General features: G+C 42.2%; 2 protein-coding genes across 3 annotated transcripts; both read right to left on the bottom strand.

The window, feature by feature from the left end:
* Positions 1–1,066: 1,066 nt before the first annotated feature.
* On the bottom strand, positions 1,067–8,455 carry si:ch211-195b21.5 (serine/arginine repetitive matrix protein 2). 2 transcript variants are annotated; one of them, XM_064932379.1, is made up of 8 exons: positions 8,067–8,455; positions 7,725–7,867; positions 6,973–7,609; positions 6,026–6,800; positions 2,883–2,956; positions 2,612–2,711; positions 2,284–2,402; positions 1,067–2,045 (listed from the first exon to the last, which is right to left on the bottom strand). In XM_064932379.1, the coding sequence occupies exons 1-8, from the start codon at positions 8,289–8,291 to the stop codon at positions 1,527–1,529; spliced, it is 2,592 nt and encodes an 863-aa protein (XP_064788451.1). In that variant the 5' UTR covers positions 8,292–8,455; the 3' UTR covers positions 1,067–1,526. The 2 variants fall into 2 exon arrangements, with proteins under 2 accessions (XP_064788451.1, XP_064788452.1); XM_064932380.1 differs by having other exon boundaries at positions 1,067–2,042.
* Positions 8,456–8,665: 210 nt separating this feature from the next.
* Positions 8,666–16,748, bottom strand: fam98a (family with sequence similarity 98 member A). The gene is given in 9 exon segments (XM_064932378.1): positions 8,666–10,051; positions 10,054–10,102; positions 10,320–10,487; positions 10,648–10,764; positions 10,989–11,069; positions 11,201–11,385; positions 11,505–11,639; positions 11,750–11,898; positions 16,616–16,748. Coding segments are annotated over 9 exon segments (1,578 nt in total). The 5' UTR covers positions 16,654–16,748; the 3' UTR covers positions 8,666–9,395.
* Between the last annotated feature and the right edge of the window lie 397 nt (positions 16,749–17,145).

Raw genomic sequence — 17,145 nt, 5'->3', positions numbered from 1 at the left:
AAAGTGCTTTTCTTTCAAAAACAAGGACATTTCTAAGTGACCCCAAACTTTTGAATGGTAGTGTATGTAAATGAGACATTTCTGTATTTAATTTTCAATAAATTTGCACATTTCTAAAAACATGTTTTCACTTTGTCATTATGGGGTATTGTGTGTAGATGGGTGAGAATTTTTAGTTTTGTTTAATTCAGGCACAACAAAATGTGGAATAAGTCAAGGGGAATGTATACTTTCTAAACTAAACTATTTCTTGAGCTTTCGTATATCTAGGACAGACACTTTAAAACCTTATTCCATGTGATCTATTTTTTTGTCTTTTATGACATTTATCAATGTGTTATTCAATGCGTTTCTATGTGCTATAGTAATGGAGGTGAAATTAAATATTTTATCAAATCACTAAATATTTTTGATACCCAAAGGGGTCATAAAATTCAAAATCAAATAGATAAATGATCCATGGTATGACCATCTTAAAACAATTCCATGTTAGCTTAAAATTAAAACTTATTTTGCAAGCAGTAGGCATTTAGGAGTGGAGCCTATAGTTATGTGATGCCATCACATGCCCAGCATACCTTAAAGTATTTTACAATCAACATTTATTCAAAATCAGTTTCCCTCATTAGTTGCAGTAAAGAAAGTTCAACAAAAGAAAAATAGAACCCTATTGAACGGATAAAAATGTTGTCGAGCTTTAAAATGTCTCCTATATCTGCCGTTTCTATTACACGTCAGAATATTTTTCCCCCGACATTGCTTTTGTCAAATAAACCTGGATCAATGGAAATGCCTAATATGTGAGAAAGAGGAAGTCAGAGTAAGCAACAGCAGACAAAAACAATGTATATAAATCAGAAAAAAATGATCACCTTACAAAAACATGTCAACTGTTCCTATCCTGACTGGATCCAATGACTTTGGCAAGATCATGTGCACGTGCAAATAGCCTTGCGCCATCAATTGCTGAGACACATATTATAAGAGGACAATGTATAAAAAAATTCTTCATTACAGAACAATTCCATCTCATCGGTTTAACATTAGGAAGAAAGACAGCACACGCTTCAAATGGCAGTTGACCTTTAAATGGAAAAAGTACATTTGATAACACTCAAAGCACTAAATCAAGGTTGTACCGGGTGAAATATACACAAACATGGCCCAATATAAAGAGGGTTATTTAATAAACATCTACAGTAACTAAAGGGCTGAACAATAGGATCAGTAGCTGGCAGCAAAACAATTCTGGACATCATAAATGCTGCATATGCACCCTGGAACGGCCTGTCCTCCAACAGCATTCAATGTGCTGTTATCCACTACAACACAGAGGAACACAGTTTGTTGAAAAACAAAACAACCCCAAAAGGAGAGAACGAATCAGAGGAGTACTGCTTCTTTTTAACATTAAAAGCACCAACTTCTGAATACAGCTGCAATGATGCCAAACAATGACCCAAGGCCAGGTCCTCCAGAGATACAGTACAATCAAACCAGGACATGCAGTACAGCAGCTATTACTTCTAACCCTTTTCCTTCTTCTTCTTCTTCTTCTTCTTTTCCTTCTTCTTTTTCTCCTTTTTCTTTTTGTTGCCTTTAGGAGATTTGTCTTTCTCGTCATCACTGTTAGAACTGCTTTCTCCTTTATCTTTGTCCTTTTTGTCACATGCTTCCACGTTGGGTTTTCCTTTGGTCTCCACTACCTCCAGTTTGACCCTACCATATTCCCCACTGGCATGGCCAGAGGAAGCAGCACAAGAGCCCTTATCCACCCTCCCCTCCTCTCTCCCCTTGGCCTTCTGCAGACCTGGTGGGGTGTGCCCGTGGACCATCGGCATCTTTATCCTGGGGCTGCAAGGGCGTTCCTCTTTCACATAGATCTTCTCCCTGTCGTTCCTGTAACCCTTTGGGCCCTCGTCTAGTTTGCGATACCTCTGATCTCTTGGGTCTCCCTGGTCCCCCAACTCTGGACCCAGGGGGTGCCCGATGTAATGGCTAGGGTGTCTTCGGTCCTCTCCAGGTCGTCTGTCTCCATGCTGCTGCTATAGACAAGGTGAAACAAGTAGCTACAGTTTGGGATTATAATACCACAAATCCTTTGGGGAATTTGACTTTTCTATGGATGCTGAAGACAAGTGGACTGGAAAGGAACCTAAAGTTTATACTGAGGGGTGATCTAGGTTGAACAACGCAATGGTTTAACTATGCTGTTTCTTTGGTGAATGCAGTGTATACAGTTGGGTTACTGTGTGGGGCGAGAGAATGTAGCTAGGTACATGCCATGCTAGGCTCATTCCGCCGGTGGTTTGCTGCATGGCCCTCAGCAGTGGTCAGGTCTCCGAAGAACTCCTCACACCTCTGACAGTAGAACCCAATGACCGGAATCAAAAAGGTAGACCCTGAATATACGAATGAAAAGGCATTTAGGTGTCATTCTATTACCAAGTAATGATGGCAACAAAAATAACGCTTATATTTATTTATATTTAACAAGGCAAGTCAGTTAAGAAGAAATTCTTATTTACAATGATGGCCTACCAGTCATTTATATTATGTAGATAGAGAAAGACTGGGTAGAAAGACAGGTCTATAATGAACAATACTATACCGTCCTGCTTTAGCAATTCCTCCAGTTCCTTCACAAGAGTTTCTTTCCTTTTCATTTGGTCATGTCTCGATCTCCTCTGACTCTCCTCGTCATCTTTGCTCTAGAAAGTCCCATTTCATCACAATGTTAAAATGCAGTGTTTTCTAGTTTAGACATCACAACATGCTGTGACACAACAAACATCAGGAGTAATTATCATCAGTAATAGTGAGGCTTGTCTCAGAGGGAAAAAAAAGAGTGTGATTGGAATGACACTGCCGAGTAACCTTACCTTCTGTTTGTCTGAATTCCTTTGGGAATGGTTGCCATCATGTGGATCACTATTGGCCCTTTTGTCCCTTGTTGCTACAGAAAGGAAGAAAAATGCAATTAGTCGCATTCTTAATATATACTGAACAAAAATGTAGTGTTGGTCCCAAGTTTCATGAATTGAGATAAAATATCCCACAAATGTTCCATATGCACAAAATGCTTATTTCAAAAAATAAAGTACATACATCAAATCAAATGTACTTACATAGCCCTTCTTACATCAGCTGATATCTAAGTGCTGTACAGAAACCCAGCCTGAAACCCCGAACAGCAAGCAATGCAGGTGTAGAAGCATCCCTATTAGTGAGCATTTCTCCATTGCCAAGATAATCCATCCACCTGATAGGTGTGGCATATCAAGAAGCTGATTAAAAGCCATGATCATTACACAGATGATGGGGACAATGAAAGGCCACTAAAATGTGCAGTTGTCACACAACAAATCACATTTATTTATATAGCCCTTCGTACATCAGCTGATATCTCAAAGTGCTGTACAGACATATTCAATCAATCCCTATACCAGTCTGCTGTTCCCACATGCTTCAAGAGGGCCACCATTGTTCCTGTTCCCAAGAAAGCTAAGGTAACTGAGCTAAACGACTACCGCCCCGTAGCACTCACTTCCGTCATCATGAAGTGCTTTGAGAGACTAGTCAAGGACCATATCACCTCCACCCTACCTGACACCCTAGACCCACTCCAATTTGCTTACCGCCCAAATAGGTCCACAGACGACGCAATCTCAACCACACTGCACACTGCCCTAACCCATATGGACAAGAGGAATACCTATGTGAGAATGCTGTTCATCGACTACAGCTCGGCATTTAACACCATAGTACCCTCCAAGCTCGTCATCAAGCTCGAGACCCTGGGTCTCGACCCCGCCCTGTGCAACTGGGTACTGGACTTCCTGACGGGCCGCCCCCAGGTGGTGAGGGTAGGCAACAACATCTCCACCCCGCTGATCCTCAACACTGGGGCCCCACAAGGGTGCGTTCTGAGCCCTCTCCTGTACTCCCTGTTCACCCACGACTGCGCGGCAACGCACGCCTCCAACTCAATCATCAAGTTTGCGGACGACACAACAGTGGTAGGCTTGATTACCAACAACGACGAGACGGCCTACAGGGAGGAGGTGAGGGCCCTCGGAGTGTGGTGTCAGGACAATAACCTCACACTCAACGTCAACAAAACTAAGGAGATGATTGTGGACTTCAGGAAACAGCAGAGGGAACACCCCCTATCCACATCGATGGAACAGTAGTGGAGAGGGTAGTAATTTTAAGTTCCTCGGCATACACATCACAGACAAACTAAATTGGTCCACTCACACAGACAGCATCGTGAAGAAGGCGCAGCAGCGCCTCTTCAACCTCAGGAGGCTGAAGAAATTCGGCTTGTCACCAAAAACACTCACAAACTTCTACAGATGCACAATCGAGAGCATCCTGGCGGGCTGTATCACCGCCTGGTACGGCAACTGCTCCGCCCACAACCGTAAGGCTCTCCAGAGGGTAGTGAGGTCTGCACAACGTATCACCGGGGGCAAACTACCTGCCCTCCAGGACACCTACACCACCCGATGTTACAGGAAGGCCATAAAGATCATTAAGGACAACACCCACCCGAGCCACTGCCTGTTCACCCCGCTATCATCCAGAAGGCGAGGTCAGTACAGGTGCATCAAAGCTGGGACCGAGAGACTGAAAAACAGCTTCTATCTCAAGGCCATCAGACTGTTAAACAGCAACCACTAACATTGAGTTACATGTGGTCATGTGCTGCCAACACACTGACTCAACTCCAGCCACTTCAATAATGGGAATTGATAGGAAAGGATGTAAAATATATCACTAGCCACTTTAAACAATGCTACCTAATATAATGTTTACATACCCTACATTATTCATCTCATATGTATACGTATATACTGTACTCTATCATCTACTGCATCCTTATGTAATACATGTATCACTAGCCACTTTAACTATGCCACTTTGTTTACATACTCATCTCATATGTATATACTGTACTCGAAGCTTCTACTGTATCTTGCCTATTCTGCTCTGCACCATCACTCATTCATATATTTATGTACATATTCTTTATCCCCTTACACTGTGTATAAGATATTAGTTTTGGAATTGTTAGTTAGATTACTTGTTGGTTATTACTGCATTGTCGGAACTGGAAGCACAAGCATTTCGCTACACTCGCATTAACATCTGCTAACCATGTGTATGTGACAAATAAAATTTGATTTGATTTGAAACCCAGCCTAAAACCCCAAACAGCAAGCAATGCAGGTGTAGAAGCACGGTGGCTAGGAAAAACTCCCTAGAAAGGCCAAAACCTAGGAAGAAACCTAGAGAGGAACCAGGCTATGTGGGGTGGAGATTATAACAGAATACCACAGATGTCTCAAATTTTGAGGGAGCTTGCAATTGGCATGTTGACTGCAGGAATGTCCACCAGAGCTGTTGCCAGAAAATTGAATGTTAATTTCTCTGCCATAAACTGCCTCCAATGTCATTTTAGAGAATTTGGGCCAACGGGCCTCACAATCGCAGACCACAAGCAACCACGCCAATCCAGGACCTCTACACCCGGCTTCTTCACCTGCGGGGTCGTCTGAGACCAGCCACATGGACAGCTGATGAAACTGAGGAGTATTTCTGTCTGTAATAAAGCCCTTCAGTGGGGAAAAACACTTTGATTGGCTGGCTCCCCAGTGGGTGGGCTTGGCTCCCAAGTGGGTGGGCCTATGCCCTCCCGGGCCCAGTCATGATTGTGCCCCTGGCCAGTCATGTGAAATCCATAGATTCGGGTCTAATGAATTTATTTTAATTGACATATTTCCTTGTATGAACTTCAACTCAGTAAAATCATTGAAATTGTTGCATTTATATTTTGTTCAGTATATATTAACATTTTTCCTGCAAGAGTGAATGGGTTTTGTGTGTATGTAATAGATATATATTTGAATTCATGAATTGAGATAAAAGATCCCAGAAATGTTCCATATGCACAAAATGCTTATTTAAAAAATAAAGTACATACATCATATCAAATGTATTTATATATGACTGCTCTAACCTTTAATAATGAACTGTAATGACTCCAATGCTTGTCGTATTGGTGCTGTCCCGAGTGCTGGCGAGGCCAGTCTGGGCTCCTGTGATGCCCCAATTACAAGAGGAAGAGGCAGCACTGGTGCTGGTGATGGCACTTTCTCCTCCCTCTTCTGCTCTGGCATCTTCCCCTCCTTCTGTTGCTGCAGCTTGACCATCATCTTACTGATCTCTGATGTGCCCAGATTCAGTCCAATGTTCTTCAACATGGTCTTGAACTCCTCACATTCTTTCACAGTGGGGGCGGGCTTCACATCAGGAACAGGCTGCACCCTCTGCTCAGGCCTCACACTGGACTGGACCGGTTGAGGAGGCATCTTGAACTCCAGGACTTCACCATGGTTCCCGAACAGAGGCTGGCTTTGATAGTAGGGTGGGCCTGATGGGGAGATCTCTGCATCGCTCTGCTGGGTAATGGATGTGGACGGTGCAAAAGGCAGGGTGGCAGGGCGTTGTTTTGACTGGTTATCCTCATTCCCATAGAGGAAGTTCTCCTCATCCTCGACCTCCTCCAGCTTCTGAACAGGCGAGACCTCCCTGGTGCCTTGCAGCCAGGAGAAGTCACAGCCCACTCTCTCGTGGGGGAGAAGATTGCTGTCGGTCTCCTCCTGTCTGCTGATTGGCTTGGGCCCATCTGAGGCTTGAAGAAATTCCTGTCTGCTGGCCAAGACTGGTCCACATGGAAGACAGTTGCTCTGGATTGCTCTGCTGCTCTGGATATCTCTGCTAAAGTTATTGGCCTATGGAACAAACAGAAAAGACATCAATGGGTTTTATTGAGGTTTGATTTTACATTTGCTAGATTGTCTAGTCTTCACTGCAGATATAAATTAAAAATGGGTCTCGCCATGTTTGTAGAACATCATTAACTAAACATACCCCATAACAACCCATGACTTTCTCATACTATACCTGTATTGTGAGAATGGCATTCTTGATGGAAGGCATACTGTCCTCCAATTGCTTGCTGTTCATAACCCGTTTCAGGCCCTCGAGCAGGTCATTGTGTACGGAGGAGTGATTACTGATCCTGCTGCTACAGCTCCGAATGGGGCTCCTTTTGTCCCTGTGGTCGGAATGATGGTCCACTCTGCCCCGGCTCTTTCCATAGCTACGACTCCTACTCCTTGATCTGCTTTTGCTTCTCACCCGACTTTTCCCTCGGCTCCGGCTCCTACTACGAGCCTTGCTCTTGCTTCTGACCTGGCTCTTTCCACGACTGCGACTCCTGCTTCGTTGTCGGCTTTTGCTTCTTGCCCGGCTTTTCCCTCGGGTACGACTTCTGCTGCGCGGACAGCTCTTGCTTCTTGCCCGGCTCTTGCTTCTTACCTGGCTCTTTGCTCGGCTCTTACTCCTGCCCCTGCTTTCCTTCGCTGGACTGCGAGATTTGCTCCGGAGTCTCTGCCTCTCATAACCCCGGTCTTCCGGTACACCTGGAGCCTTGACTGCCTTCCCTGCGTCCAACAGGTTGACTCCTTTGAGGAAGTCAGGGACTGGCTTATTAGCTGCAAGGCATCTGAGGAATTCTTCCCCAGCTGTCAAGTTCTCACTGAAATACAAGTAAAAACTGTTTAGATTACTGTTCATTGCAAGCAGCCATAGCTAAAAGAGGTTATGAACTAGGCTATGCATCACAAAATCCTTGAATCTTGACATTTCCCCACCTCTTGTCTCTTTGACATGATTCCAAAGGATTGGCGGGCCACTGTGGCATCTGAAGATGCTGTGTGTCTGGTGGGAGAATCTGTTGACCACCCAGACTGATCACTGTGCTGCGGTCAATGGAGTAACTGCTGCAGTGTGGAGTCTGAGGTACAAACAACTTGTAAACATTAGCATACTAGATAGCTGACCATTGCAATCATTAACATTATGGTGTTTTGGCTGAGTGCACCAGTATCCTAGTTTAAGCATTAATACATTTGATCAAGGAACAAACTAAAGAATATATCGACTAGCTATGGATTTGTTGTGAAGCACATTAGCTGACAACGTTAGCTACGTACATTGATATAGTGTTCCCTCATGGGTCTGTGGAGGTATTCACTTCCCGATCCGGGAGGTAAGAAAGGATGACAAGATCCAGGAGGTAAGTGTCCAGGCATTGGAACGTGGGGTGGCGGGCCAAAGGGCCCTCCGTAGCTGGGACCGGGTGGCTGTACATGGGATGGGTGGCCTAAGGGAGCAGGGCCCCGAGGAAGTTCTCCGGGATGGTGAAAACCACGAAACATTGTAGCCGTCAAATGATGAGGGCAATTACATTAATGCTCGATATCAAGACTTATCAGGGAAACCCCGAATGTCAAAACAAACATTTACTCATTAGTTCGCTTACTTTGAAGTAGCTGGCGAGTGAATGAAAGCGGAAGAACTTCAAGCTGTAAAGTGTTCAACATCCGGTATCCTGCATTTCAAAATAAAAGTCCACCAAGGATTAGCAATAGCATTACAGCACGTTTTTAAACTATAATATTTGATTACATTATGATCAAGCATTAATTGATATGCGGAGCTAATGTGGGTCCACTGGTTTTCAAATTGTGTACAAAATACTGGTGGTCAACAATTAAGCTGAAAGTATGACCAAATAAAGATGACAGGCATGTTAAATCAATTAGATTTTATTGCTCACCTCTCATTCATTCACACTTCCAAGTAGTCTTTCTTACATCCAAGTATGTACACAATTTTGTTTATAAGCATCATTAGGTGGCATATTTTAAATAAGTAATAGAGGAGATACCAGTCAAAACTATTTGCAACAGCAAAACATTTGAGGCTCAAGCTTATTTTTAACCCATTCCTAGTACAATAATGTAAACCAAAGCTTACAAAAAAAACCCACTGGAGAAATAAAGCTTGTTTCTTTTCAAGTATTAATTAAATTAACTAAGGATGGACTACAATACTTCCACAGTTTTCACCTTATCATATGTAGTAACATGACATTCAACTCCTTTTTCAAATAATCTTCAAAATAAGGCTTTATAATTTAGGTGTTACAATGGCAAACATTGGCTTCAACTTTCATGTGGCAAGATAGTGGAACACAGCATAAACAAAAGCATTCACATATGCAAAAGAACACATGGGAACAGTCATTTGTTAACAGCCATGGAATTATGGAAAAGTCTGGTTTGTTTGAGCTCTCATGTCATGCATGACTTGGACTTTTTCTCTTCTGTTGGAGACATGGTCACTCTCCACATTCTTATTCGGTTTAGGGAAGAAATTATAATTACCATGCTTTATATTAATATTCACATTTAGAAAATAAGGCGTTTTCACTTCATGGCTCTTGCATGATCTCTGCTTCAGTGGCCTGCACTTTCTTTTCAACTAGTGTAGTTTTTGCTCCCCTGGCTAAAGCCTGCTTGATTGTATTGCTGGCCACCCTGCTGGAAGAACTGTTCAAACTGTCCTCCTTGGTTCAAATTCTGACCCCCTCGCCAACCTCCCCCCTGTCCTCTTCCCCTACCATCACCTCTTCCTCTACTATCACCTCTTCCCCTACCCCCACGACCCCCTCTGCCACCCCTATCCTGGTGGCGACCTCCTTCTTGATTGTGGTTGTCATGTTGGTAACCACCTCCGCCGCCTTGATGCCCTCCTGCAGGGTAACCAGGGCCCTGGAAGCTCCCTTGAAATTTTCCACCCCCGTAACCTCCTCTCCCCCCACCCCCTTGGTGGCCACCTCCTTCCTGGTTATGACCCTGGTAACCACCACCACCACCACCACCACCACCTCCTCCTCCTCCTCCTCCTCCTCCGTCCGACCAGCCTCCCTGCACCTTGCCCCCTCTGCCACCCCCTCCTCCACCCCTCCCGCCCCTTTCATAACCCCCTCCTCCTCGCTCGTAACCCCCTCGGCCCCCCTGAGAGTGTTGGTCGTAGCCCCCCCTGCTGCCTCCTCTTCCACCACTGCCATAGTGTCCACCTCCCTGTGGCCCGTCTTGCCTCTTCTGCCAGGTGGGCATCTCTGGTGGGGGGCCTCAATCTCAGTGGGTCGCCCACCTCTGTCTGGCACACGTCCCATTAGAACCTGCACAACAAAAATTAAAATAAATAAAAAGTTAATCAACAGAACATGTACAAGCCGAGGGGTGTTTTCTGACAGCACAGCCAAAGTAGCCAAAATAGTTTTTAAATATTTTCTTGACATGAAGTATGAAAAAACAGAATGTGACAGCAGCTCTCAAGGTAGTATTGAGATAAACGTTAAAAGTTAGCAAGTGGAGAATTACAAATCTGTTCCCTACCTTGTTAATGGCACAAGCAGTCTTCTCCCTTATCCTGCCACTACTTGTGCGCATAATCTTGGAGAGGTCCTCTCGTGCAGCAAAGAGGTGAGCTACCGAGACTTTGCTCTTTGTGGCGAGGGTTGAACGCAAAGGCGGGTATACATTGGCCAGCTTTTCAGCATGTTTCTGTGTAACAATAGAAATTCAATTTCTACATACAGTACTCAATTGTTTACAGTACAAATGCATTGTGATTGCAAATATGCTGTAAATGAATAACACAGACTACAACCAGTTACACTTTGAATAATTATAACAATCTTCCCAGTACACCTGTACACCTCACCTTAGCTTTGTCAGACCAACCAAAGGACTGAACTGTCACGTCAAGACGTTTCAACAACATCTTCCTTCGGACTTCATACTCATTCACAAGTGCTTGATTGATGGCTTCGATTTTTTCCTGTAAAAGAGAAATGTAAATTAAATTAGAAAATGTAAGTCACATGTACAGGGTTGCAGATGTAATTACAGGGTACAGTGAAATTCTTGGAGATTCGAGCTCCAACAATGCAGGACAAAGTGGACTGCAGTATAGTACGCTGCTTAAGAATGTAACATATATTTTGGTTTGCAGTGGCAAATTTATTCCGCTATGCACATCTTTATTGTTTTTAAGGGTATTACAAAGTGAACTGGTCCAAGTGCCTTCTTCATCAAAGGACCCCCAACATGAGTTGATGGCACTTTGGCTAGAGCTTCTTTCAGCTGAGGAAAAAAGGAGAGAATATTAATGTTGAGAGAACCAAACCTTAGCTAAAGTATAGCTGCATTCAACAAAAAAATCACAAACCTATCATAACATAATACTGACATAGCCTGGTGTGACATGGACTGACCTTCTTCTCGATCCCACTGAAGAACTGGAACATGGTGATGTTGGCTGGGGGTTTGGACATGCCCAGGGACACACAGATTCCCTTCAGCTCCATAAAGACAACACTGCCTCCGGCCTCCTGGGCTGCCTTCTGAGGCTTGTTTACCAGGATCATCCTGGAGGCCTCCAGCTCCGAGATCAGAAAGGCTGAGAGAGAGAGAGCATATCATTCAAACGGCAATCATCATACTGTATTAATATGAATTCTATAAATGATAGGGAAACTGACAACACAGGGAGAAGGTTGACTTATGCTGTTCACATACTGATGAGCAGTAGGCAGTTTGTCTTGTTAAGCAGCCTCTGGGTGACATCTCCTGTGGTGAGGACATTGTAAGGACAGGCCAGCTCAGACAGAAGACCACTCATCTCGAGCTGGAACCCCTCTGCCTCACTGGGACCTGGGTGGGGTAGATGGAGAGTTGGTGCAATGACAACCCAGAGAAATACAATTTTCTTTTATTATTCAATTCACAAGCACTGAGATGAGTTAAGAATAAAACCAACTCACAGTTGGTGGCATGGACATTCTCCTCCAGGTGACAGTAGAGCTTGAGCTCTGAGACGATCCAGGCACACACCTTGGTGAACTCTGGTGCTGCTGCTCCCCCGCTCACCGCAGCCTCCAGTGCTCCATCCTCCAACAGAGGGCCTTGGTACCTGAGAAAACAAAGACAGTAACCTCATAAGACTTTCACTAAAAACCTATACTTACCAGTTAATCTAGCTAGTCATTAAAGCAGCAATCAACAGTTGAAAGAATAAAGCCCCCTCCCCACCCCTGTTTTGGTAAAAAAGCTGAGGGATGGAGCTGGAAGAATTGTAACCACTCAAATTCATAGAGCTATGGTGCAAGGACTGACCATCAATGATATCAACATTGATATAAAAATTATAGTTAACCATGCTTAGGTATTTTATTAGGATCCCCATTAGCTGTTGCAAAAGCAGCAGCTACTCTTCCTGGGGTCCACACAAAACTTAATACAAAATGACATAATACAGAACATCAATAGACAAGAACAGCTCAAGGACAAAACTACAGTTTTTTTTTAAAGGCACACGTAGCCTACATATCAATACATACACACAAACTATCTAGGTCAAATAGGGGAGAGGCGTTGCGCCGCGAGATGTTGCTTTATCTGGGTTTTTTAAACCAGGTTTACGGTTTATTTGAGCAATATGAGATGTAAAGAAGTTCCATGCAATAAGGGCTCTATATAATACTGTATGCTTTCTTGAATTTGTTCTGGAATTGGGGACTGTGAAAAGACCCCTGGTGGTATGTCTGGTGGGACAAGTGTGTGTGTAAGTTGCCTATGCAAACAATTTGGGATTTTCAACACATTAATATTTCTTATAAAAAAAGAAGAAGTGATGCAGTCAGTCTCTCCTCAACTCTTAGCCACTGGCATGCATAATATTTATATCAGCCCTCTGATTACAATTAAGAGCAAAATGTGCCACTCTGTTCTGTGACAGCAGCAGCTTAACTAGGTCTTTCCTTGCCGCACTGGACCACACAACTGGACAATAATCATGATAAGACAAAACTAGAGAATGCAGAACTTGCTTTTTGGAGTGTGGTGTCAAAAAAGCAGAGCATCTCTATTACGGTCAGACCTCTTCCCATCTTTACAACCATTGAATCTATATGTTTTGACCATGACAGTTTACAATCTAAGGCAAGGCCAAGTTATTTAGTCTCCTCAACTTGTTCAACAGCCACATGATTCATTACCAGATTCAGATGAGGTCTAGAACGTAAGGATAGATTTGTACCAAATACAGTGCTCTTGGTTTTAGAGATGTTCGGGACTAGTTTATTACTGGCCACCCATTCCAAAACAGACTGCAACTCTTTGTTAAGGGTTTCAGTGACTTCATTAGCTGTGGTTGCTGATGCATATATGGTTGAATCATCAGCATACATGGACACACATGCTTTGTTTAATGCCACTGGCAGGTCATTGGTAAAAATAGAAAAGAGTAGAGGGCCTAGACAGCTGCCATGCGGTACACCACTCTTTACATGTTTGACATTAGAGAAGCTTCCCTTAATGAAAACCCTCAGTTCTATTAGATAGATAGCTCTGAATCCACAATATGGCAGAGGTTGAAAAGCCATAACGCATAAGTAATTTCAACAACAGGTTATGGTCAATAATATCAAAATTTGAACTGAAATCTAACAGTATGGCTCCCACAATCTTCTTATCAATTTCTTTCAACCAATCAACAGTCATTTGTGTCAGTGCAGTACATGTTGAGTGCCCTTCTCTATAAGCATGCTGAAAGTCTGTTGTTAATTTGTTTACAGAGAAATAGTATTGTATTTGGTCAAACACCATTTTTTCCAACAGTTTGCTAAGAGCTGGCAGCAAGTTTATAGGTCTGCTGTTAGAAACAGCAAAGGCCGCTTTACCACTCTTGGGTAGTGGAATTACTTTGGCTTCCCTTTAAGCCTAACAAAGACTTTCCTCTTGGCTCAGAATAAAAATATGACAGATAAGAGTGGCTATAGAGTCAGCTACCATCCTCAGTAGCTTTCCATCTAAGTTGTCAATGCCAGGAGGTTTGTCCTTATTGATCAATAACAATTTTTCCACCTACCCCACACTAACTTTACAAAATTCTAACTTGCAATGCTTTTCTTTCATTATTTGTTTTGTTATGCATGAATACAATTGCTCACTGTTTGTTGTTGGCATTTCCTGCCTAAGTTTTCCCACTTTTCCAATGACATAATCATTAAAATAATTGGCAACATCAAATGGTTTTGTGATGAATAAGCTCTCAATGTAAGATGGAGTTGAATGTCTTTCTGCCCATAATTTCATAATTTCATTTAAAGTACTCCAAAGTTTTTTTCCATCATTCTTTAAATCGTTGATATTGGCTTCATAATACAGTTCATTCTTCTTTTTGTTAAGTTTAGCCACATCATTTCTCAATTTGCAGTAAGTAAGCCAGTCAGATGTGCAGCCAGACTTATTAGCCACTCATTTTGCCCCATCTTTTTCAACCATACAGTTTTTCAATTCCTCATCAATCCATGGAGCCTGAACAGTTCTTACAGTCAGTTTCTTAACATGTGCATGTTTATCAATAGTTGTAAGAAACAATTTCATAAATTCATCAAGTGCAGCGTCTGAATGCTCCTCATTAAATCACATCAGACCAACAAATAATTTTTGAGGGTATTTATTATTTGTTTACATTTACTTTGTTAGAAACATTGGGAGTAAAACAAGTTATATTTGGAGTTCTGATGGGGTACGACAGTTGTAAATGCCGCAGGAGCTTAGTTCAAGTTATATTCTTCAAGAATCATTGGATACATAATGAGCTTAGTTCAACTGTCATACCCCATCAGATATTATTATTAACGTATAAGTCCAAAAATGTACTTATCAAAAGGAGCTGTGCATGCTGGGCAATTCCACGATAACATAATTACTCTGACTCCATTTTTTCACTTTAAAAATGTATGCCAAACAAAAAACTATTGATTTCAAAGTTCAACAAACCATACAATTCTATGCAAAGATTACTTTTAACAATTTCCCCTGAAAATTGTACAAAAGCGAATATAATGGAGGAATTGTGTAAATTAAAACTTTGGTAACAGGATAATAGTAAAATGTCCCTCAGATTTTTATGCTACTAGGTTTATCCCAAAACTCTTAAATATCTGCTCCGAATTACGATTCAAAGATGTCTCCTTGCTCTGCAAGGGCCGCAGCTTTTGTGGAGCGATGGGTAACGATGCTTCGTGGGTGACTATCGTTGATGTGTGCAGAGGGTCCCTAGTTCGCGCCCGGGGCGAGGAGACGGACTAAAGTTATACTGTTACATTGGTGCCATGACCCGGATCACTGGTTGCTGCGGAAAAGGAGGAGGTCAACCGGGAGGTGAGTGTAACCAATGTGAAATGGCTAGCTAGTTAGCAGTGGTGCGCGCTAATAGTGTTTCAATCGGTGATGTCACTTGCTCTGAGACCTTGTAGTAGTGGTTCCCCTTGCTCTGCAAGGGCCGCGGCTTTTGTGGAGCGATGGGTAAAGATGCTCCGTGGGTGGGGTCGGGGCAAGGGGACGGACTAAAGTTATACTGTTACATACACATAAATGTATAATTATATGAATGTCATTCTCATTTTTCACAAGTTTGACATCACAGCGTTACAGAGCAGAGCACAGTACAATAGAATACAGTTTTCCGAAACTAAATATAAGTGTTGATATTAGTTGGCATGGGTCTTTACATCAACAATTTTGTGATTTGATGTATTTCTGATACCTTTTAAGACTTTCTGGTAGATGTTTTCTAAGACCCCCTTTCCATCTGTTTAGCCTGAAAGCATAGTATTTTACTTATGACTAAATGTATCTATGCCTTCATTTCCCAAAAATATAGCGACTCTTATCTTTCACTTGACACCCAATGTTATACACTTAAATGAACTTCACATGTTGGTGCTCATGGGTCATTTTCTATGGAAATGCCCTGTTTCAATTGACAAGTAATGGCGTCTTTTTGTAGGCACGATCTCCGTCGTGGTTCGTTGGACAAAGCCTATGGGAAAATGAATGTTTTTTTTTGATAATTATTCTTATTATTTTTAAATAAGATCTGTGGTAAACTCAGGTTTATGAGATCGTATACGTTTTGTTCTATGAGATAATCTGCATCACTGCATCAACTAACGTCACTGTGAATTTTGAAGCACATAATAAAATAAGAAAAATAGGTACATAAAGCACATAACTAACGTCTTCAGAATTGATAAAGGTCATGTTAAAGGACTGATATTATCTCATAGAACAAAACGTACAAGATATCCTCTGTTAATCTCAGACCTTATTTTCGGCGTTTATCCCAAAACCCCATTCTTGAAACAGCCGTAGCTAATTAATTTCCGATTTTACGACTACAAACCGGCGAGCTCCATTGAACTGATTTTTACTGTGAATAGCAACCAGTCATTAGATAAATGGGACCTTTCCAGCTTCAGTGTATTCATAACACTAAGGCGGTGCCTGTCCAATGTTTGTGCCGGCTGAATAAACATCAAACGGTTGGCATGATAGGTAATTTCAGACTAAATCGATATATTTAGGTCACTTTTACATTCACAATATAATCTAAAGTAAGTCATAAAGCCGTATGTATAGCAGCTAGCCACAAAAATGTATGAAAGAGCCTGCAGAGTTTAGATTACTGCTCAGCTGTCTCTGGCTGTGACAGTAGTCCGATGACAGGCAGTCAACGTATCAGCTAACGTTAGCTAAATTAACCAGTTGAGCTAGCTAGTTAAAATATAATCAGATAAGCTAAATAAAGACTATTCTCATAGAAAACTTTTTAAACCTACCCCAGATCTTCCAGTGAGTCAATAATATCTGTCTCCATTTCTGTGATGAAACTTCAATTGATTAAACAGCAAGAATAATCTAATATCACTAAAGAACAACACTTCTGCTGGGTTGGCATGCTGGGTCCTAACTCAACCTCTTACCGGTGATAGGGCTGCCCGATACAATGCCTGTACCTCACGGTGTAATGCCAAAGCCTCACGGAGTAAGATTTCAATTTCAAAGTATTAGAGGTGTGCTCTAATCTACCGAAGAGTATCAATTCCAAGTGAAGAGGAACATTTAAAAAACTGCGACATGGGGTGAAACTTGGATATTTTTTTGCATGATAGTCCTTTAAAAAAGTGGCAATATTTCGAGAATAAAGTCGAAATTAAATGTAGTTAATTAAAGTGACAATATTTCGAAAGTAAACTCGACATTTAATTTCGAGAATAAGGTAGCAGTTTGGCTATATTTCAAGATTAACATTGGTGATTTGGTGAAACGCATATCTGCCTGGCTCCCTATTACTGTGCGCCACCACCGT

Source organism: Oncorhynchus masou, chromosome 23, assembly GCF_036934945.1.
Source record: "Oncorhynchus masou masou isolate Uvic2021 chromosome 23, UVic_Omas_1.1, whole genome shotgun sequence".
NCBI classification, from domain to species: domain Eukaryota; kingdom Metazoa; phylum Chordata; class Actinopteri; order Salmoniformes; family Salmonidae; genus Oncorhynchus; species Oncorhynchus masou.
The sequence above is the reverse complement of the archived record's forward strand: the minus strand, read 5'-3'. Positions and strand labels throughout refer to the sequence as shown.

Coding starts and splice junctions, on each gene's coding strand:
- si:ch211-195b21.5 (XM_064932379.1), bottom strand. CDS start 8,291: ATGTTTCGTGGTTTTCACCATCCCGGAGAACTTCCTCGGGGCCCTGCT. Junction 7,868..8,066: donor TGAGGGAACACTATATCAAT/GTACGTAGCTAA, acceptor TTTGTACCTCAG/ACTCCACACTGCAGCAGTTA. Junction 2,403..2,611: donor GGAATTGCTAAAGCAGGACG/GTATAGTATTGT, acceptor TCGTATATTCAG/GGTCTACCTTTTTGATTCCG.